A 23,288-nucleotide genomic window follows, 5' to 3' on the forward strand; every position below is an offset into this window, starting at 1 on the left:
CTGCCGTGGGGAGGAGACAGTCACCCCACCTTCTTTGCAGACTGTGGATTTGCTCAGAGGGTGCAGAGATGGATGCACAGGTCCGTGTCCCGGTTCATACCCAGCAGCTGCGTGACAGAGCACTCTCTGATCTCTGGGCTGCTCCCGGAGACACACACAGAGACAGACATTAAGTGCTGCTGGAGGGTCATCAACTCGGTGAAGGACACCCTTTGGTCTGCCCCGAAACCTGTTGGTCCCCAGAACAGCGAGATGATCATAAGGGAGACTGGCACAGTCTTGGCTGCAGGAGTCCGTGCTGAGGGACACCACTGAGGCTCAGTGGCAGCCAATGCTAAGGCTCTGTGGGGAAGGACCACAATCTGGGCTCCCTTCCACTGCTGCACACGGAGGGGCTGAGTCGGGTGGGGAAGCCCCTCAAACAATGAAAGGGGCATCACCTCAGGAGGCCTCATTAGTGGCAATGGTGCTGTGTTTGTTTGTTTGCTTTTCTTAAAAAAAGGTTTACACTACTGAATGTACGACTATGGATGTAAAAGTCTTTTTGCACTGTTTCTTCCTCTGCATATATTTTTCATTATGAATAAATTTCATTTTTGAAATTAAAAGAAGGATTTCTGGCCCCATTATGGGGTGACTTTACCTGGGATTTGGGTTCTATTTTACCGAACACACAAGTGATGGCCTGAGTTGTGTGTGAGCTGGACAGTGAGTGTGCACGTGCTCACTGACTCTTGTTGCTGTGGAAAGTCCCCTCTGTAGGTCACTGGCATTCACACCAATGGATGCTCACAATGGGACCCACCAATGGCAGCGCTCTGGTGTAACCCAGCCATGCTGGGATCCCTACAAAATCCACCAATGCAACTCAAAACAACCATCAATGCAGTTTCCCTTACTGTACCCACTAAAGCAGCAACCCCACTTCACCACCGATGCAGCGACTCCCACCTCACCAGCAATACAGCGACCCCACCTCACTAATGCAGCAATGTCCACCTCACCACCAATGGAGCAATCTCTACACACCAATAATGCAGCAACCCCTCCCTCACCACCAATGCGGCAACCTCGACCTCACCAGCAATGCAGCAAGCCCTACCTGATTATCAATGCAGCAATCTCTATCTTAACTAACCACTAATGCAGAAACCTTTACCTAACCACCAATCCTCCCCCCCACCTAAACACCAATGCAGCACCCCCACAGAACATTTATGATGCATCCATGATGCAATCTATCAGTGATGCAACACCTGCCAAAAGAACAGACCAACGTAGGAGCTGCACAAGGCAGCACCCTTCCATAATCCCCAACACATCCATTTGGAACACAATATGGCAGCCCTTATGGAAACTACCGTTCCAGCATCCCCAAAGAACTCTCCAATGTCAGGCCCCAGAGAGAACTCAGCAATGTGGCGCCCCTTGTCAAAATCACCCATGTAGCATTCCATTACACACCATAAAAGCAGCAGTTCTGCAGAATTATTAATGTAGGAACCGCTGTAGAGCTTAACAATGCAGCAACCTGTACACCACTGCTTTCTTTATAGAAACCTCAACTGCAGACCACCTATGTAAGCAATGATAAGGTAAGATATTTACTTATTGGTCGCATGTACATCGAAATACACGGTGAAATGCGTCTTTTTGCATTTTTGAGAATGCTCTGGGGGCAGCCCGCAAGTGTCGCCACACTTCCGGCATCAACATAGCATCCCCACAACTTCCTAACCCGTACGTCTTTGGAATGTGGGAGGAAACCGGAGCACCCGGAGGAAACCTGCGCAGTCACGGGGAGAATGTACAAACTCCTTACAGACAGCGGCCAGAATTGAACCCGGGTCACTGGCGCTGTAAAGCGTTACACTAACCGCTACACTACCATGCTGCCCAACAGTACACTATGATACAGTACACCTGCAGTACACACAAATGTGGCATCAATATACAGAAATGCTTCACCCCTACAGAACCCACCAATGCAGCATCTCATAATCCACAACTGCAGCATTTGCACTGAATGCATCACCACAGCACCCTTATATGCAGCAACCTACAAAACCACCAAAGCATAATTGTGCACCAAACCTCCCACTAGAACTCACCAATACAGTGCCCCAATGCAGAACCTTTATAGAACCCACTAAAACTGCATCTTACTAAACCCACCAATGCAGAATCTCAATAAAATGTTATTCCTATAACTCTATAATGCAGCACCCCTTATGGGACTCAACAACGCAACACTCCAATAGGATTCAACAATGCAGCAATCCTGTACAACCCAAAATCATAACGCTCCGGTCCCACACAACAACGCAGCACTCCTGTAGCACCCAGCTCTCCACGCACAGCTGTGCCCCTAATGAACCTTCCAAAGGGAGAGCCCTGGCAGAATCACAGCAACGCCTCTGTAGAAGACAACAATGGCAGTAAAAATATCCCCTGTCAGGAGTGCCCTGTATCAATGCATCAATGGCAGTGGCCCAAGAGAACCCACCGGTGAGAGGATATCTATAAAACCCACCAACAGCAGTGGCCCCGGTGGACCCTGCGATGGCAGTCCTTCAAATGAATGTCCAGTCCATTTAACACTGAAGTCTGATAGCATTTGGGATGGGTCCGGCAAGTAGTGTGGCTGCAAAAGGTTTAAAATGTGCTACCGAAAGCAGAGTAACGATTTCTGTCAATGAAACATCACCAGTGAAGTTGACCTTTACAGAAAATGTGGCTCACCCGCCAATGGTAGCCGATCCTGTTTCCGATAAATCGGGCATTATTGACGAGATTGTGGTGGGAGAGGGTGGCTCCTTTGGGGTATCCTGTGGTGCCCTGGAGAAAACACAGACATGCTCCGTCAGCTGTGGAAATATCCCTTCACCTGGAATTGCTACTAATCAGTCTGAGAAGTAGACACTTCGTTCATGAGTGTGCCTTGACTTGTTAACATGCACCTTGTTACGTGAACAGATCTCATATACGCCGACATAGGGAATAACCTTTCCCTTTAGGAGGTGAACAGGACGGCACCCTACTGAAAGATTACCATCCCAGGGATGCGTGAATTTATAAAGCACGGTTCTCTAGCGAGCTTTTCTTTGTTACCGTTGCTCACACATGAAAATCGATAAAAATTCAAGTATAGTTACTGCATGTGCCAAATTGTTAACAGTGAGGTGTGCTAATCTCCTGTGTTCGTGCTGGGGCCTGGTTCTCTGAATCTCACTGTTTCTTCAGTCAGTCAGGCAGTCAGTGCAAGAGCAGGCAGTGAGCAGGGTCCACTGACCCCCTCCTGCTGAGGCTGTGGAGGGTGGCCTATCGAGGGACAGCACCCCCCACAGTGAGGGCTCTTGCAGCAGCTGTCTGCCCTGTCCAGAAGATCAAGTAATGAAACTCTATCAGAAAGTTAGAAAAACTGCAGGTACTTGGAATCTGAAACGGAAATAAAGAATGATGTAAGCACCCAGCAGGTCAGGCAGCGTCTGTGGAGAGAGGAACAGAGTCAACTTTCCAGGTTGATGACCTTGAAAGGTCCATTGGCCCCGAAGATCAATGGCCAGAGATAGTGAATGAGTGGAGAGTAGTGCAAGGCGTGGTCCTGCTTGGACACGGCTGAACGAATTTGCAGCTTTAACCTCTGATGAGAGCGGCTGCCTTGTGTGACAGTGTCAGAGGAAGTGCATGGAGGTCTGGGATTCTTTGACCGTAGCAGTGCAAGTTTAGAAAGCTGTTCAGCAAAATCAGTGCCTGTCATTATAAACAAATGCAAAGCATATGAAGGAGTGTGTCCATTCCTGGGCACGGTGCAGGAAGGGTGTCCAGGCCCGGGGGGTGGTGGCGGGAGGGGTGCCGGGGAGGGGGTGATATGTGAGAACAGTGTAGGGCTGAGGAATTGTATTACATGGAGACAGTAGAGAACGCAGGCAGCTCCCTTTGCAGAATGAATGGCCTCCTGTGCTGTCCCTCTTCAGGGTTCAATGGCAGTTCAGGCAGTGAGCCACTGCTGTCCTAGTAAAAAGTCTCCTGCAGTGTTTTGCTGGAGAGGGGACTCCAGGGTTTGGACCCAGCAGTGATGAGGAATGGTGAGGTTTACATCGCAGTTTACTCTCAGTTACCAGCAATGACATGGGAGCTGCCTTTGACAGTGTTATTAAATGCTGTTACCAATAACCTACTCACTGATGAAAAACACGACGATGCTGGAGGAACTCAGCAGGCCAGGCAGCACCCGTGGAGAAAAGCAGGCGGTCAACGTTTCGGGTCAGGACCCTTCCTCAGGACTGAAGATGGGAAAAGGGGAAGCCCAATATATTGGAAGGAAAAGCAGAGCAGTGATAGGTGGACAAAAGAGGGGAGGTGGGGTGGGCACAGGGTGACGATAGGTAGATGCAGGTAAGAGGTAGTGATAGGCAGGTCCTGAAGAAGGGTCCTGACCTGAAACGTTGACCGTCTGCTTTTCTCCACAGATGCTGCCTGGCCTGCTGAACTCCTCCAGCATCATCATGCTTTTCGTCTAGATTCCAGCATCTGCAGTCCTTTGTTTCTCTAGTATACCTACTCACTGATGCCCATTCTGGGTTTCTCTGTGACCACTTGGCTGCAGATTTCACCACAGCCTGGGTCCAAACGCGGACCAGAGAGCGGAACTCCAGGGGTGAGGTGAGAGTGACTGCCCTCGACACCAAGGCAGCGTGTGGCTGCGTGAGGCATCAGGGAGCCCTGGGAAACCTGGTCAATGGGCACCGAAGGGTAAACACTCCCATCTCCTCTACATTCTGTTCCGAGAAAACCGAGTCCCTCTGTGACCCTCTTTCCTTGTACCGTCACCCCCTCAAGGACAACACCCCTCCGTCTACTCCATTATGCATTAGTTTTAGAAAAAAATGTTCAGCCTAGTATAAAGAATGAAAGTAAAGCTGGCTTACCGAAGTAAATAGGATATTTATTGGGTCATCAAAGGAGATTTTCTTCTGAATGTTTAATAGCTGCTGACGCTGACTGCTGGAAGCCGCCTCAGACACCTCCTCAAAGCTGTACGTTCCAGGGAACTTGCCTCCAATCAGGATGACTGACCTGAGGTCTGGGAGCCTAAACAAACACAAAGCAAAACTCATCATTTGTAATCCAATTCCCCGACACTGATCGAGTTTACCACCGTGAGTGTCGGGGATAGAGGCTGGTCTTTCAAACCTCTCGCAGTCGCTGGATACAAGTCTCCAGCTCTGTATGAAACCCCTGCTGGGTAATACAGGTACATATCCACTCATTGCTATTATAACTGGTATTGGTATTGGTTTATTATTGTCACTTGTACCGAGGTACAGTGAAAAACTTGTCTTACAAATCGATCGTACAGGTCAATTCATTACACAGTGCAGTTACATTGAGTTAGTACAGAGTGCATTGATGTAGTACAGGTAAAAACAATAACAGTACAGAGTAAAGTGTCACAGCTACAGAGAAAGTGCAGTGCAATAAGGTGCAAGGTCACAACAAGGTAGATCGTGAGGTCAGAGTCCATTTCAATGTACAAGGGAACCATTCAATAGTCTTATCACAGTGGGATAGAAGCTGTCCTTAAGTCTGGTGGTACGTGCCCTCAGGCTCCTGTATCTTCTACCCGATGGAAGAGAAGAGAGAATGTCCCGGGTGGGTGGGGTCTTTGATTATGCTGGCTGCTTCACCAGGACAACGAGAGGTAAAGACCTGCGGAGGGGAGGCTGGTGTCTGTGATGCGCTGGGCTGTGTCCACAACTCTCTGCAGCTTCTTGCGGTCCTGGGCAGAGCAGTTGCCGTACCAAGCCGTGATACATCCAGATAGGATGTTTTCTATGGTGCATCGGTAAAAGTTGGTGAGAGTCAAAGGGGACAAATCAAATTTCTTTAGCCTTCTGTGGAAGTAGAGGCGCTGGTGAGCTTTCTTGGCCGTGGCATCTATGTGATTTGACCAGGACAGGCTGTTGGTGATGTTCACTCCCAGGAACTTGAAGCTCTCAACCCTCTCGACCTCAGCACCATCGATGCACTGTGTAATGAATTGACCTGTACCAACGGTATGCAAGACAAGTTTTCCACTGTACCTCGGTACAAGTGACAATAATAAACCAATTCCAAAAGTGGCAAGTAGAATTCATTCTGGTGAGGGGATGCATTTGGGGAAGTTCAAAAAGTTGACAACAGGAGGATGTTAACTGGTGTGGAGGAACAGGGGGACCCAGTATTTGTCCACAGATCCTTAGTGGTAGCAGCACAGGTCAACAGCAGTGCTACAACAGTTGCTTCAACCCACTGTTGTGTCACTTTCACTAATCCCACACTAATCCCATTTCATTCTCCCCACATTCCCATCAGCTCCCCCCAGATTATGCCATTTGCCTATACACTGGGGCTATTTACAGAAGCCAATTAACCTTTGGGATGTGGGAGCAAACCAGAGCACTCAGAGAAAACTCGCACAGTCATAAGGACAACAGGCAAACCACGCGGACAGCTCCCAAAGTCAGGACTGAATCTGGGTCACTGGGTCTGGGAGGCAGCTGCACCCTTTGTGTTGCCCCATTGACACCGACATACAGGGTGCTCTCCTTTGTTAGCCTCACCCTGCAGAGCTGAGTTTCACCTTGCAAAGTCGGAGTTTGAGCCAGATTTGGAGCGGGAGCTTTGAAAAGAGGTGAGTCTGTGTGTGTGTGTGCTTGTGAGTTCCACCTTGCAAGAGTCTAAAAGAGGCACATTTACAAATTGTTAATAGTTGATTGGCTGATTAACAGCAGCCAATAAAAGGAAGGTAGGTATAAGCAGAGCGGCCATTTTGGGAGTGGACCAGGGTTAGAGTGGAGCACTTGAGGCCTTGGCTCAAGAGACTTAGGCAAGAGGAGGCGGAGGCCAAGGTCAGTCTCTGGTAGGTTTCTTTCTTTCTCTGATTTTTCCTTTAGTGTCAGGCTAAGGTAGTTAGAATGGCTCCAGGGTCAGTGGTGTGCTCATCTTGTGAGATGCGGGGGTTCTGGGAGACATCCTGTCTCCCTGACAGCTACATCTGCACCAGGGGCATCCAGCTGCAGCTCCTTGCAGACCATGTTAGGGAACTGGAGCTGCAACTGGATGACCTTTGGCTCCTATGGGATACCGAAGAGTACATAGATAAGAGCTACAGGGAGGCAGACACCCTGAAGCTGCAGGAGGTAGGTAGCTGGGTGACTGTCAGGAGAAGGAAGGAGAATAGGCAGGTAGTGCAGAGCACACCTCTGACCGTTCCCCTCAATAACAGGTAAACCGCTTCGGATACTGTTGGGGGGGGGTGTGGGGATCTACCGGGGAAAGCTGCAGTGACCAGGTCTCTGGCACTGAGCCTGGTCGTGTGGTACAGAAGGGAAGGGGGGAGAAGAGGAGGGTGGTAGTGATGGGGATTCCATAGTAAGGGGGGCAGACAGGAGATTCTGTGGACGTGAAAGAGACTCCCGGATGGTATGTTGCCTCCCCAGTGCCAGGGTCAGAGACGTCTCGGATCAGATCCACAGCATTCTGAACAGCCAGAGGTTGTGGTACACATTGGTACCAATGACATAGGTAGGGAAAAGAGATGAGGTCCTGAAGAGGGAATATAGGGAGCTAGGTAGGAAGCTGAAAAGCAGGAACACAAGGGTAGTAATCTCTGGATTGCTGCCTGTGCCACGTGCCGGTGAGGGTAAGAATAGGTTGATTTGGCAGGTGAATGCTTGGCTGAGGAGTTGGTGCAGGGGGCAGAGTTTCAAATTTATTGATCATTGGGATCTCTTCTGGGGAAGGTATGACTTGTACAAAAGGGACGGTTACAGCTGAACTGGAGGGGTCCAATGTTCTTGAGGGCAGGTTTGCTCGAGCTGTTGGGGAGGGTTTAAACTAGTTTGGCAGGGGAATGGGATCCAGAGTGATAGGTCAGAGCTTGGTTCATTTAGTGTACAAGTAGATGCAGAGTGTAGAAAGACTGTGAGGAGGGATAAGCAGTTGAAAAGGCAAAATTGCAGTCAGTTGGATGGGCTGAAGTGTGTCCACTTTAATGCGAGAAGTATCAGGAACAAGGTGATGAACTCAGAGCATGGAGCTACGACATTGCAGTCATTACAAAGACTTGGCTGTTAGAAGGGCAGGAATGGATATTCCAGGGTTTAGATGTTTCAAAAAGGACAGGGATGGAGGTAAAAGAGGTGGGGGAGTGGCTTTGCTGATCAGGGACAGTGTCACAGCTGTAGAAAGGGAGGATGTCCTGGAGGGATCATCCACTGAGTCAGTGTGGGTGGAAGTCAGAAACAGGAAGGGAGCGATCACTCTATTGGGAATATTCTACAGACCCCCCAATAGCAGCAGAGACGCTGAGGAGCAGATCGGGGGGCAGATTTTGGAGAGGTGCAAAAATAACAGGGTTGTTGTCATGGGTGATTTCAGCTTCCCTAATATTGATTGACACCTCCTTAGTGTAAAGGGGATAGATGGGGCAGAGGTTGTTAGGTGTGTCCAGGAAGGATTCCTGACGCAGTGTGTGGACAGGCTGACTAGAGGAGAGGCCATACTGGACCTGGTACTAGGCAATGAGCCTGATCAGGTTTCAGATCTCTCGGTGGGAGAGCATTTTGGAGACAGGGACCATAACTCCTTTACCATAGGAACAGACAATGTGGGAAAGTATTTAACTGGGGGAGGGGGAATTATGATGCTATTAGGCAGGAACTTGGGAGCGTAAATTGGGAACAGATGTTCTTGGGGAAGTGCACAACAGAAATGTGGAAGGTTGTTTAGGGAGTACTTGCATGGGGTTCTGGATAGGTTTGTCCCATTGAGGCAGAGTAAGGGTGGTAGAGTGAAGGAACCGTGGTTGATAAGAGACATAGAATATCCGTCAAGAGGAAGAAAGAAGCTTTCCTAAGGTTTTAAATTTAAGATATCTTTATTCGTCACATGTACATCGAAACACACATCTTTTTTGCGTGGAGTGTTCTGGGGGCAGCCCACAAGTGTCACCACACTTCTGGCGCCAACACAGCACGCCCACAACTTCCTAACCCGTACGTCTTTGGAATGTGGGAGGAAACCAGAGCACCCAGAGGAAAGCAAGAATCAGACCGGGCTCTGGAGAGTTACAAGGTAGCAAGGAGGGAGCTTAAGAATGGACTTAAGGGAGCTAGAAGGGGGCATGAGAAGGCCTTGGCAAGTAGGATTAAGGAAAACCCCAAGGTATTCTACACGGAGTGCAGAGGAACAAAGGGATCTGGGAGTTCAGATACATAATTTCCTGAAAGTGGCGTCACAGGTAGACAGGGTTGTAAAGAAGGCTTTTGGCATCCTGGCATTCATAAATCAAAGTATTGAGTATAGGAGTTGGGATGTTATGGTGAGGTTGTATAAGACATTGGTGAGGCCAAATTTGGAGAATTGTGTGCAGTTCTGGTCACCTAACTATAGGAAGGATATCAGTAAGATTGAAAGAGTGCAGAGGAGATTTACTAGAATGTTGCCGGGTCTTCAGGAGTTGAGTTACAGCAAAAGATTGAACAGGTTAGGACTTTATTCCTTGGAGCGTAGAAGAATGAGGGGAGATTTGATAGAGGTTTACAAAATTATGAGGGGCATAGACAGAGTTAATGCGAGTAGGCTCTTTCCACCTAGATTAGGAGAGATAAGTACGAGAGGTCATGGCTTTAGGGTGAAAGGGGAAAGGTTTAGGGGGAACATTAGGGGGAACTTCTTCACTCAGAGAGTGGTGGGAGTGTGGAACGGACTGCCATCTGATGTAGTAAATGCGGCTCACTCTTGAGTTTTAAGAATAACTTGGATAGATATATGGACGGGACAGGCCTGGAGGGTTATGGACTGGGTGCAGGTAAATGGGACTAGCAGAATAATGTTTCAGCACAGACTAGAAGGGCCAAATGGCCTGTTTTCTGTGCTGTAGTGTTCTATGGTTCTATGGTTCTATGGTATGTGAGGAATAGGAGGATGACTAGAGAGTGAGGGTGGGACGGATCAGGGATAAAAGAGGAAACATGTGCCTGGAGTCGGAAGAGGAAGGGGAGGTCCTCAATGAATACATTGCTTCAGTATTCACCAGAGAGAGAGAGACCTTGACGTTTGTGAGGATGGTGTACAACAGGCTGATACGCTGGGGCATGTCGATGTGAGGAAAGAGGATGTGCTGGAACTTTTGAAAAATATTGGGATAGATTAGTCACCGGGGCCGGATGGGATATATCCAAGGTTATTACGGGAAGCGAGGGAAGAGATTGCTGTGCCCTTGGCGATGATCTTTGCATCCTCACTGGCCACAGCAGTAGTGCCAGATGATTGGGGGATGGCATTTGTTGTTCCTTTGTTCAAGAAAGGGAGTAGGGATAACCCTGGGAATTACAGATCAGTGAGTTTTAATTCAGTGGCGGGAAAATTACTGGAGTAGATTCTTAGAGACAGGATTTATGAGCATTTGGAGAAGCATGGGCTGATTAGGGACAGTCAGCATGGCTTTGTGAGGTGCAGGTCGTGCCTCATGAGCCTGATTGAATTCTTTGAGGATGTGACAAAACACATTGATGAAGGTAGAGCAGTGGATGTGGTGTACATGGATTTTAGTAAAGCGTTTGATAAGGTTCCTCATGGAAGACTCATTCAGAGAGTCAGGAGGCATGGGATCCAGGGAAACTTGGCTGTGTGGATTCAGAATTGGCTCGCTCATAGAAGACAGGGGGTGGTGGTAGATGGAGTGTATTCTGCCTGGAGGTCGGTGACCGGTGGAGTATCGCAGGGATCTGTTCTGGGACTCCTGCTCTTTGTGATTTTTATAAATGATGGATGAGGATGTGGAAGGGTGGGTTAGTAAGTTTGCAGATGACACAAAGGTTGGTGGTGTTGTGGATAGCGTAGAAGGTTGCTGTAGGTTACAACAGGATATTGATAAGATGCAGAGCTGTGCTGAGAAGTGGCAGATGGAGTTCAACCCGGAAAAGTTTGAGGTGATACACTTTGGAAGATTGAATTTGAAGGCAGAATACAAGGTTAATGGCAGGACTCTTAGCAGTGTGGAGGAACAGAGGGATCTTGGGGTCCACATCCATAGATCCCTCAAGGTTGTCACGCAGGTCAATAGGGTTGTTAAGAAGGCGTATGGAGTGTTGGCCTTCATTAGTCAGGGTATTGAGTTCAATAGCCGCGAGGTGATGTTGCAGATCAATAGAACTCTGGTCAGACCACACTTGGACTATTGTATTCAGTTCTGGTCGCCTCATTATAGGAAGGATGTGGAAGCTTTAGAGAGGGTGCAGAGGAGATTTACCAGGATGCTGCCTGGATTGGAGAGCATGTCTTATGAGGATAGGTTAGGCAAGCTGGGGCTTTTCTCTTTGGAGAGAAGGAGGATGAGAGGTGACTTGATAGAGGTGTACAAGATAATAAGAGACATAGATCGAGTGGACAGTCAGAGACTTTTACCCAGGGCAAAAATGGCTAACATGAGGGGGCATAATTTTAAGGTGATTGGAGGAAGGTATAAGGGGGATGTCAGAGGTAAGTTTTTTTTACACAGAGAGTGGTGGGTGCATGGAAAGCACTGCCGGCAGAGGTTGTGGGGGCAGATACATTAGGGACATTTAAGAGACTCTTAGGTATCCACATGAATGATAGAAAAATCTCTGTACACTCTCTCTGTACTAGAACTGGCCAGTTCTCCTGTAGGCCATCTACATGTGACATCTCTCTCTGTTAGCACTGCCTGACCTATTGGCCATCCCCTCCAGGCATCGTTTTTACATTCCTTTCTTTCTGGTCACCCTCTCTCTTTCTCTAACTGCCCTCGTGTCACAACCATTATGCTCCTTTGTTCATGCTTCCTCTCTCTGGCTCCCCTCATTCACCTACCAACCAGATGGCTTCATCCACAGCGTATCCTCACAGGAAGCCTGGCCTCACTCTGTCCGAGGTATCCTCTTTGTCCAATCCATTCCTCCCCCACTCTAATGTTGAAGTTGTGCCCCTCCCTCTGGCTCCACCACCCGAGTTCTCCCCCTGCCTCACAATTCCTTTTACCCGTTAGATGCCTTTACCATAGCACCCTTTAAGATATCTTTATCAGTCACATGTACAGTGAAACACACAGTGAAGTGCATCTTTTGCGTGGAATATTCTGGGGGCAGCCCGCAAGTGTCGCCACGCTTCCGGTGCCTACATAGCGTGTCCATGACTTCCTAACCCGTACGTCTTTGGAATGTGGGAGGAAACCGGAGCACCTGGAGGAAACCCACACAGACACGGCGAGAACGTACAAATTCCTGACAGACAGTGGCCAGAATTGAACCCGGGTCGCTGGTGCTGTAATGGCGTTACACTAACCGCTACACTACCGTGCCTGCCTACAGGGGCATGTTTGGTCAGTGTTGTCATAAGTCGCCTTTTGTAGCCCTATTGCTGCCCACCTGAGACAGTGGAAGAGACTGGGCCACTGGGAATCGACAACTTGCATTCAGCTGCCTCCGGTTCCGTCCACGTTGCTGCAACGTCACTGGGCTTAAATTACAGATTTCAGCCTCAACACCCGTCTTGGCAGCTTGGACTGTGACAGAGTTGAGAAAGTCTGTGTGAGATTCCCGACGTTCGGACAGGACAGAAGAGGCCCAACCAGCATTGGGTTTTCAATCCTTCTCTCGGCAGCAGCAGGGGAGTCCTCACCAGGGCACAAAGGCCTCCCCTGCCCCACAAACTCTCTCAAACTCCCACAGAGACACCTGGTGTTGGAGCTGGCCATCTGCACTCCCCCTCAGTTCAGGAGGGAACTGAACCAGACCTCCTGGTGGCCAGGGATTGTCCCCACCCTAGAGGAGTTCAGACCCAGTGAGTGGTGTTACCTGCTACTCCTGAGATCCCCTGGCGTGGCCTTCTCCAGCTCGGGACAGCTCTGCTTCAGGATGTCGTAGTACCTCTGGGTTTTAAAGGCTACAGGGCAGATGATGGCCTTGCAGCCAACCTGTGGAGAGAAGGGGACGGGTGAAGAAGTGCAGGTCACTACAGGCCTCGCCGGGGTTCGGGGTTCGGGGTCCTGGGCAGCAAGGTCATCCCTACGTCCAACAGGGAAACCACCGCTGCTCCAGGCCGCAGGCTTTGCCCTGGGCACGTGCTGCACAGTCCAGTGGGAAAAAACGGGTGCCAGTGGGAAAGGGTAAGGTGAGCGCGTGGGGCGTGATTCAAAGGGGTGCTTGTGTGAGTACAGGGAGCACCGAGGTGGGGGTTTCAGTGACAGCGTGGATCGGTTGTACGACTGCTCTGTGTCCCAGAGGGGAAACGGTGAGGCAGTGTTGGAATCTTCAACGAGACCCTCCCGCTGACTGACAGGTCCTGTGCTCCTTGCCTGCGGCACCTCAGTCGCTCCCCAGCCGGTGACATGTAGCCCTCTGGCAGGGCAGACACCTCCTGTGGAAACAGCTGGACTTGGTACCATTAGATGGCAGTGGAGGGGCCACACAGAGTGTTGCAGGAGGGAGCGGCTGAGGGGGGTGAGAAGGGGAGCAGGAGGAGGGGACACGGATAACCTACATTTCAGGCCTGATTTAATTCTCTCTGTGTCTGACAGAACCAGGCATCCACCGGATCGCAAACGTCAGATGTGGATGTGGAAGGAGTGCCTGGGTTCCAAAGCATCAGCCAGCTGTGTGCAGTGAGGGCAGCTACAGCACCCTGCCCCCAGGCTCAGCTACCTGCTGGGGTCATATCATAAAGGCCAGTTAGCCCATTGGCGGGGAGAGGTGCCCTCCCAGACAGAGCCTTCTTCTGCAGACGACACATCACCCCCGGTGCACACTGCCCTCAGGACGGCTGTGGTGGGGAGGAGACGGTCTCCCACCTCGGTGCAGACTGTGGATTTGCTCAGAGGGTGTGGAGACGGATGCGAGGGTCTGTGTCCCGGTTCATCCCCTGCAGCTGTGTGACAGAGGACTCTCTGATCTCCGGGATGTTCCGGGGGACACACACAGAGACATACATCAAGTGCTGCTGGAAGGTCATCAACTCGGTGAAGGACGTCCTCTGGTCTGCCTGAAACCTGTTGGTCCCCCAGCACAGTGAGATGTCCGTAAGGGAACGCTGTCGACTGGCACAGTCCCGGCTGCAGGAGTCCGTGCTGAGAGACATACTGAAGCTCGGTGCAGACAACGCACAGGCTCTGTGGGGAAGGACCACAGTCTGGGCTCCTGCTGCAACCGCACACGGAGGGGCAGAGTCGGGTGGGGAAGCCCCTCAAACAATGAAAGGGGCATCACCTCAGGGGGTAACGTGAGGGGCAATGGTGCTGTGTTTGTTTGTGTTTTTCTTTAAATTTTACACAACTGAATGCAACGACCATGAATATGAGGGTTTTGTTTTTTGTGCTGTTTCTTCCTTTGTACATATTTTTTATCATGAATAAAGTCTATTTTTGAAATAAAAAACTGAGTCTGAGCCAGAAATCCCATCGATCCCTTCCTCCACTGACTTCCCTGTGACCTACTCTCACACATACCCGCCAACTCCCACTATCCCTTGCACTGGGGGCAATCCAAGGTAATTAATCTGCTGACCAGCACACCCTTGGGCTCTGGAAAGAAACAGAAGCACACGGGGAAATGTCTGCAGTCACAGGGAGAAATTGCAAACTGCACCCAGACAGCAGCCGGACCAGACTTCTGCAGCGGGGAGGCAGTGTCACTGTGTCACCAGAAGTCATCACTCCCCAGAGGAGGGTCCCAAGATCCAACAGGCAGAGAGACCTCCTTACCTTCTTCAGGACAAACTCCACCTCACGTGCCTGGTAGGCCGGATTGATGCTGGCCTGGGAAGAAGCACAAAAGGTTGGGGTTATGAAGAGACAGGATTCAACAGCAACAGTTCACTCAGGTATCATGTTACAGTGCTGAGCGTTTGCAAAATCTTGACCCCTGTGCAAGACACTTCTGGATAACCACAGCTGTTTGGCCACTGGGATTAGGAGACACATTTCACTCTCGAAAAGATTTGCTGCTCACACCCACTCCGTGATCCCTGCTTGTTCAAGAAGGGTAGCAGGGAGAAGTCAGGGAATTACAAGCCTCTGAGCCTACTGCTAGCAGTGGGGAAGTCATTGAAAAAAATTCTGAGGGACAGGAATAATCTGTACTTGGAAAGGTCAAAGATAGGCAGCATCTGATGGGTCCAGTCTTGTTAGAATTGTGCAGATTTCTATGAGATCCTCTCTCTTCCCTCTAAACCCCAGTGGACATAAACCTAACTGCCCCAATCTCTCTTCATACATCAGTCCTGCCATTGTAGGAATCAGTCTGATCAATTGTCCCCACAGCAGGACATCCCTCCTCAGAAGAGAGCCAAGCCGCATGCAGTACTCTCACTGCAGTCTTACCGAGGCCCTGTGCAGTTGCAGCATGACATCCTGCTCCTTGACTTGAACCCTCTTGCCATGAAGGCCAGGAAACCATTTACCTTCACAACCACCTGCACCTTATCTTCAGCATCTGCAGTCTCTCCTGTACCTTCAGCGACTGGTGCACAGAATCACCCGGCCCCCACTTCCCCAGTCTATCGCCATCTTGTTATTGTCTCCAAAGTGAATAACCTCACACCTATCCACATTACAATGTACCTGCTACTCCCTCATCCTGTCCAAGTCAACCCAGAGCTTCCCCGCATCCTCCTCCTCCAGCCTCACCCACTCACCCAGCTCTGTGTTGGAAAGGACGGGATGGAAGACTCCGGCCAAGCTGCTGAGGGTTGTCGCCGCTGACGTCGCTGGATTACATGTGGTCAGTGCGATGCACCTCATCACTCTCACCTGGGGCTCTCCCCCGTGTCACTCTCACTGGCTGTTCCCACAACGTTCCGCAGACCTACTTCTTGTTTTCTGACAGAATACTTTATTCATGAAATTGTAAACAGTGCATTCATTTGTCACCGTTCACAGCACAAGTCTGGGCATTCCACCTGCTGACAAGATTGACATTACATCAGCACGGCCTCTCCCTCGGTTCCGATACATTTCGTGAGCCCAGCCGAGGGGATGTTACAATGCAGGCCCTCAGTGTGCAATGACTGGAGAGCCCAAACTGCAGCCTTACCCCACAGAACTTTCGTGGTGACTGCACCCAGCTTCAGTGCATTCCTCGGCAGATAGTCATGGATTCTGCAATGTGCAAGTCTGCAGTGTTTGGTACACAAGTTTAGGCAGTTTGGAGGCTGCCGATTATCAAGTCAATAATTTATTGGCAACAGTTGGTAATGTCTGTCCCTGGGAACAGGCCACAGAACAGAGTGCCGTGATGCACAATGTTCAGGGTGATCATTCTGTAGCTCCATCTCGATTGATTCATTGTTCAGGACCTGGACATCACTGGCAAGGCCAGCATGTGTGGGCAATCCCTAACTGTCCTTGAGAAAGTGTAGTGAGCTGTCTTCTTAAATGTTTGCAGATCTTCTGGTGAAGGTGCTCGCATTGTGTCGCTGGGTAGAACATCCGAGGGTTTAAGTCAGCAAAGGTGGAGGACCGGTGATAAGTTTCCAAACCAGCACGGTGTAGAACTTGGAGGGGAATCTACATGTGGTGGTGTTCCCATGTACTGGCTGCCCGTGTTGCAGGTTTGGGAAGTGCAGAGAGTACCTGGGCAAGTAACTGCTGTGTGCCTTGTGCTGTGTACTGGCAGTGGTGGGGATGGGTGTTTAGGGTGGTCACTGGGGCGCCGATCAAGTGGCTGCTTTACCCTGGACTGTACTGAGTTTTTTAAAAGTTGTTGGACTGCAATCATCCAGGTAAGTGGAGAGTGTTTCATCACCTTCCTGCCCTTTGCCTTGTAGATGGCGGAAAGGCTTTGGGAATCAGGGGATGAGTAAACTGCTCTACAATATCCTTTGACCTGCACTTGCAGTCATAGTGTTTCTGTGGCTGGTCCGGTTGAGACTCTGGTCAATGGTAACCAGCGCCCCGCTCTCCCCCACCCCGGCATACTGATGGAGGGTAATGAGGATCAGTGACTGTGATGCCATTAAGTCTCAAGGGCGGATGGTTAGACTCCCTCTTGTTGGAGATGGTCATTGCTTGGCATTGTTACTTCCCACTTATCCGCTTGGGCCCAGACCCCACTGCCATGCAGGCAGGGGCTGCTTCCTTTTCCGAGGAGTTGTGAATGGAATTGAACATTTGGGCAATCATCAATGAACTTCTCCACTTCTGTCTGGTCTGGAGTCACATCAATGCCAGACCAGGTTAGAGATGGCATACTTCCTTCCCCAGGGATGACAATCAACCAGAATGGTTTTTAGTGACAACCCAGTTTTTTTAGTGTTTGTCATTTACTGAGACGAGTTGTATTACAAGGTTATTAACTGAACTTAAACTTCACGGCTGCTCTGTTGGGATTTGAATTTGGGTCTCTGGATTGTTAGTCTAATAATTTAACCATTACACCACCACTATATTATTCCAAGAGTCCTAAATATCCACAGAAATCTTTCCAGTGTCTGTGAAATGTGATATCAATTCTCGCCCACTGGTCTTGGGCTTTTCCACAAACACAATCTATGACCAGACCCTGCACACTGCTCAGGTCTTCAAAGTTTTCTGCTTGCTATACATTCCTTATTTGTCTTCAGTGTTCTCATCAATTTTAAGTTTTCAGTATCCAGAGTGATTCATCTGAACTTCCAACAACCACACATCTTTGTCTGTGTGAGGTACGTCTCCAACCATCGGAGGGTTTCCTCTTGATTCCACCTTTGCCAAGGTTTCTTGACGCAAGATGCATTCGCTTCAACGACGCGACTTTCCGCAGAAATGCCTCTAAGATGTCATCCTTTTTCCTGAAACACGGCTTTCCCTCAACCCTCATGGACCCAGCTCTTTACCGAGCCTCATCTAGTTCCCACACCTCTGCTTCCACCTGCTCTCTGACTGGACTGGGCCAGGAAAGAGCTCCCCTGGTTCTTGCCTTCTACCCCACCAACCTCCGCAGTTAACAGATCATCCTTCCCAATTCCTTCCCGCGTTAGCGAGAGTCCACCACCAGACACCCCTCCCCCTCCCTCTTCAGTATTTCCATTCCTGACCCCCTGGTCAACTCTATCGTCCCCTCTAATCACTCCCCATCCCAGGGCACATTCCCTGCAACTGCAGCAGAGGCAACACCTGGCCTTTACCCTCTTCCTTTCTCGCCATCCAGGAACTCAGTCTTTCCAGGTGATTCCCAGTGATTCCAATCTGGGATACTGCATTCAGTGACTGCAATGTGGACTCCTCTACACTGGAGAAAGCAAACGCAGACTGGGTGAGTGCTTTGTGGAGGACCTACACACAGTCTGCAGAACCAACAAGAGCTCTCTGTTACCTGCCACTTTAATACTCCGTCCCACTCCCTGTGACCCCCTGCACTGTGAGGAGAGGCCGACGGGAGGCTTGAGGGACAGTATCCCATCTTCCACCTGGTGGCACTGCAGCCTTCTGCAGAAATATCGAGCTCTGCATTTGGTAACTCACTTTCTCTCTGTGAGAACGGGTCTCTGCAGGTCGCCCAGCAGTGAGATTAGCTCGGTCTAGTAGCACAGCCTCATCTCCTGGAGAAGTGCGACAGTCCCAGGTTCTGGAACGTTTTGTTCCCTTTCTCTGTTTCCTCTTCTCCACCTGCTCCCATTAACCAGGTGACCTCGTATATAACTTACCCCCACAACAGTATCCCCATGACAACTTCTCCACAACAACATTCCCACAACATCCCCACAACAACGTCCCCACAACATCCCCACAACAATATCCCCACAACAATATCCCCACAACAATGTCCCCACAACAACATCCCCACAACATCCCCACAACATCCCCACAACATCCCCACAACATCCCACCAAAAATGTCTCCACAACAACAACGTCCCCACAACATTCCCACAACATCCCAACAACAACGTCCCCACAACAACGTCCCCACAACATCCCAGCAACATCCCCACAACAATATCCCCAGAACAATGTCCCCACAACAATGTCCCCACAGCAACACCCCACCAACATTCCCACAACATCCCCACAAAAATGTCTCCACAACAACAACGTCCTCACAACAACATCCCCACAACAACATCCCCACAACAACATCCCCACAACAACGTCCCCACAACAACATCCCAACAACGTCCCCACAACAACATTCCCACAACAACGTCCCCACAACAACATCCCAACAACAACGTCCCCACAACAACATTCCCACAACAACATCCCTACAACATTCCCACAACATTGTCCCCACAACAACATTCTCATAACGTTTCCACAACAACATCCCCACATAAATGTCTCCACAACAACGTCCCCACCAGAACATCCCCCCTGTCCCTGACCCTCACCACAACTTAAAAATATTAATTATAAGGGTTAGTTTTTAATAGGGTTGTAATTACTAGGGTTAGATTTTTATAAGGTACTTTTATAAGTGTTTTAAAAGTTTTAAGCGGTAGAGTGGGGGCTGGACTGTGCAGGTGCAGCGCGGGCAGTTTAAAAAGCAAACTGCCATGTCCAGCGGGCAGCGTCGGAGCGGGCAGCGGAGTGAGAGGGAGCGGAGTGTTCTGGGCTTTGGCTCAAGGGGCTTCGGTGTAAAGGGGTGAGGAAAGGTCGGTGACGAGTTAAGGAAGGGGTATGAGTGCGGTTTCCTGTACTCAGTGTCAGATGTGGGAGTTCCCGGAGTCTCCCTGCCTCCGGGAAGGCTACGTCTGCACCTGGTGTGTCGAGCTGCAGTTCCTGAGGGACCGTGTTAGGGAACTGGAGATTCAGCTCGATGACCTGCGTCTGGTCAGGGAGAGTGAGGAGGTGATAGAAAGGAGTTATAGGCAGGTGGTCACGCTGGGGCCACGGGAGTCAGGCAAGTGGGTCACAGTCAGGAGGGGGAAGGGGAAGGGGAAGAGTCAGGTACTAGAGAGTACCCCTGTGCCTGTACCCCTTGACAATAAGTACTCCTGCTTGAGTGCCGTTGGGGGAGACAGCCTACCTGGGGGAAGCAACAGTGGCAGTGTCTCTGGCACAGAGTCCGGCCCTGTGGATCAGGAGGGTAGGGAAGGAGTGAGGAGGGCACTAGTGATGGGGGACTCTATAGTTAGGTGGGCAGACAAGCGATTCTGTGGACGCAGGAAAGAAACTTGGAAGGTAGTTTGCCTCCCAGGTGCCAGGGTCCGGGATGTTTCAGATCGTGTCCAAGATATCCTGCAGAGGGAGGGTAGAACAGCCAGAGGTCGTGGTACATATTGGTACCAACGACATAGGTAGGGAAAGGAATGAGGTCCAGAAAAGAGACTATAGAGAATTAGGAAGGAAGTTGAGAAGCAGGACCTCAAAGGCAGTAATTTCCGGATTACTGCCTGTGCTAAGTGACAGTGGGTATAGGAACAGAATGAGGAGGAGGTTAAATGCATGGCTGAGGGATTGGAATAAGGAGCAGAGATTCAGATTTCTGGATCATTGGGGCCTCTTTTGGGGCAGGTTGCACTTGAATCCCAGGGGGACCAACATCCTGGTGGGGAGGTTTGCTAAGGCTGCTGGGGAGAGTTTAAACTAGAATTGTTGGGGGGTGGGATCTGAACTGGAGAGACTGGGGAAGAGGTGTTTGGCTCTCAAGTAGAGGAAGCTAGGAGTAAGTACCATAGGCAGGTGATAGACAAGGGAAGTGTTCAGACAGGCTTGAGATGTGTCTATTTTAACGCAAGGAGTATTGTGAACAAGGCGGATGAGCTTAGAGCTTGGATCGATACTTGGAGCTATGATGTGGTGGCCATTATGGAGACTTGGATGGCTCCGGGGCTGGAATGGTTGATTCAAGTGCCGAGTTTTAGATGTTTCAGGAAGGAGATGTAAAAGAGGTGGGGGAGTGGCACTGTTGATCAGAGATAGTGTCACGGCTGTGGAAAAGGTGGACGTAGTGGAGGGATTGTCTACGGAGTCTCTGTGGGTGGAGGTTAGGAACAGGAAGGGGTCGATAACTTTACTGGGTGTTTTTTATAGGCCGCCCAATAGTGACAGGGTTATTGAGGAGCAGATAGGGAAGCAGATCCTAGAAAGGTGTGAGAATAACAGAGTTGTTGTGATGGGGGATTTTAATTTCCCAAACATCGATTGGCATCTCCAGACAGTGAGGGGTTTAGATGGGGTAGAGTTTGTTAGGTGTGTTCAGGAAGGGTTCTTGACACAATATGTAGATAGACCTACAAGAGGAGAGGCTGTGCTTGATTTGATATTGGGAAATGAACCTGGTCAGGTGTCAGATCTCTCAGTGGGTGAACATTTTGGTGATAGTGATCATAATTCTATCTCCTTTACGTTAGCACTGGAGAGAGATAGGAACAGACAGACTAGAAAGGCATTTACTTGGAGTAAAGGGAATTATGAGGCTCTCAGGCAGGAAATTGGAAGATTAAATTGGGAACAGATGTTCTCTGGGAAAAGTACGGAAGAAATGTGGCAAATATTCAGGGGGTATTTGTGTGGAGTTCTGCATAGACATGTTCTGATGAGACGGGAGTCACGAGAGGATACAGGAACCGTGGTGTACAAAGGCTATAATAAATCTGGTCAAAAGGAAAAGAAAAGCTTACAAAAGGTACAGAGAGCTAGATAATGTTAGAGATCTGGAAGAGTACAAGGCTAAAAGGAAGGAACTTAAAGAGATTAGGAGAGCCAGAAGGGGACATGAGAAGGCCTTGGCGGGCAGGATTAAGGAAAACCCCAAGGTGTTCTACAAGTATGTGAAGAGTAAGAGGATGAGATGTGAAAGAATAGGGCCTATCAAGTGCAGCAGCGGGAAAGTGTGTATGGATCCGGAAGAAATAGTGAAGGCACTTAATGAATACTTTACATCATTATTCACTACAGAAAAAGATCTGGGGGATTGTAGTGGGGACATGCAGCGGCCTGAAAAGCTTGAGCATGTAGATATTAGAAAAGAGGTGGTGCTGAAACTTTTGGAAAGCATCAAGTTAGATAAGTCGCCAGGACTGGATAGGATGTACCCCAGGTTGCTGTGGGAGGTAAGGGAGGAGATTGCGGAGCCTCTGACATTGTCGATGGAGATGGGAGAGGTTCCGGAAGATTGGAGGGTTGCGGATGTTGTTCCCTTATTCAAGAAAGTGAGTAGGGATAGCCCAGGAAATTATAGACTGGTGAGTCTCACCTCAGTGGTTGGTAAGCTGATGGAAAAGATCCTGAGAGGCAGGATTTATGAACATTTGGAGAGGTATAATATGATTAGGAATAGTCAGCATGGCTTTGTGAAGGGCAGGTCCTGCCTTACGAGCCTGATTGAATTTTTTGAGGATGTGACTAAACACATCGATGAAGAGAGAGCAGTAGATGTAGTGTATATGGATTTCAGCAAGGCATTTGATAAGGTACCCCATGCGAGGCTGTTGGAGAAGATGAGGAGACATGGGATCCAAGGGGACATTGCAGTGTGGATCCAGAACTGGCTGGCCCACAGAAGGCAAAGAGTGGTTGTTGAAGGGTCGTATTCTGCATGGAGGTCGGTGATCAGTGGTGTACCTCAGGGATCTGTTCTGGGACTCTTACTCTTTGTGATTTTTATAAACGACCTGGATGAGGAAGTGGAGGGGTGGATTAGTAAGTGTGCGGATGACATGAAGGCTGGGGGTGTTGTGGATAGTTTAGAGGGCTGTCAGAGGTTACAGAGGGACGTAGATAGGATGCAGAGTTGGGCTGAGAAGTGGCAGATGCAGTTCAACCCAGGTAAGTGTGAAGTTGTTCATTTTGGTAGGTCAAATATGTTGGCAGAATATAGACTTAATGGTAGGACTCTTGCCAGTGTGGAGGATCAGAGGGATCTTGGGGTCCGAATTCATAGGACGCTCAAAGCAGCTGCGCAGGTTGACACTGTGGTTAAGAAGGCATATGGTGTATTGCCCTTCATCAATCTGGGAATTGAACTTAGGAGCCGAGAGGTATTGTTGCAGCTATATAGGACCCTGGTCAGACCCCACTTGGAGTACTGTGCTCAGTTCTGGTTGCCTCACTACAGGAAAGATGTGGAAGCTATAGAGAGGGTGCAGAGGAGATTTACAAGGATGCTGCCTGGGATGCGGAGCATGCCCTATGAAAGCAGGTTGAGGGAACTCGGCCTTTTCTCCTGGGAGAGATCGAGGATGAGGGGGGACCTGATAGAGGTGTAAAAGATGATAGAGGCATTGATCGGGTAGATAGTCAGAGGCATTTCCCCAGGGCTGAAATGGTGGCCACAAGAGGACATAGGTTTAAGGTGCTGGGGAGTA

The 23,288-nt window shown here is 49.7% G+C and overlaps 1 protein-coding gene across 1 annotated transcript in view; it reads right to left on the minus strand.

Moving 5' to 3' along the window:
• acsf2 (acyl-CoA synthetase family member 2) overlaps positions 1 to 23,288 on the minus strand; it is a 174,991-nt gene that overhangs the window by 92,799 nt on the left and 58,904 nt on the right. Inside the window, exons 4-7 of the mRNA XM_052033283.1 lie at positions 14,765 to 14,818; positions 12,864 to 12,982; positions 4,932 to 5,094; positions 2,743 to 2,838 (exon numbers count right to left, since the gene is read on the minus strand). Coding sequence (XP_051889243.1) covers positions 2,743 to 2,838; positions 4,932 to 5,094; positions 12,864 to 12,982; positions 14,765 to 14,818 — 432 coding nt within the window. The remainder of the gene's footprint in view (positions 1 to 2,742; positions 2,839 to 4,931; positions 5,095 to 12,863; positions 12,983 to 14,764; positions 14,819 to 23,288) is intronic.

Source organism: Pristis pectinata, chromosome 18 (assembly GCF_009764475.1).
Source record: "Pristis pectinata isolate sPriPec2 chromosome 18, sPriPec2.1.pri, whole genome shotgun sequence".
NCBI classification, from domain to species: domain Eukaryota; kingdom Metazoa; phylum Chordata; class Chondrichthyes; order Rhinopristiformes; family Pristidae; genus Pristis; species Pristis pectinata.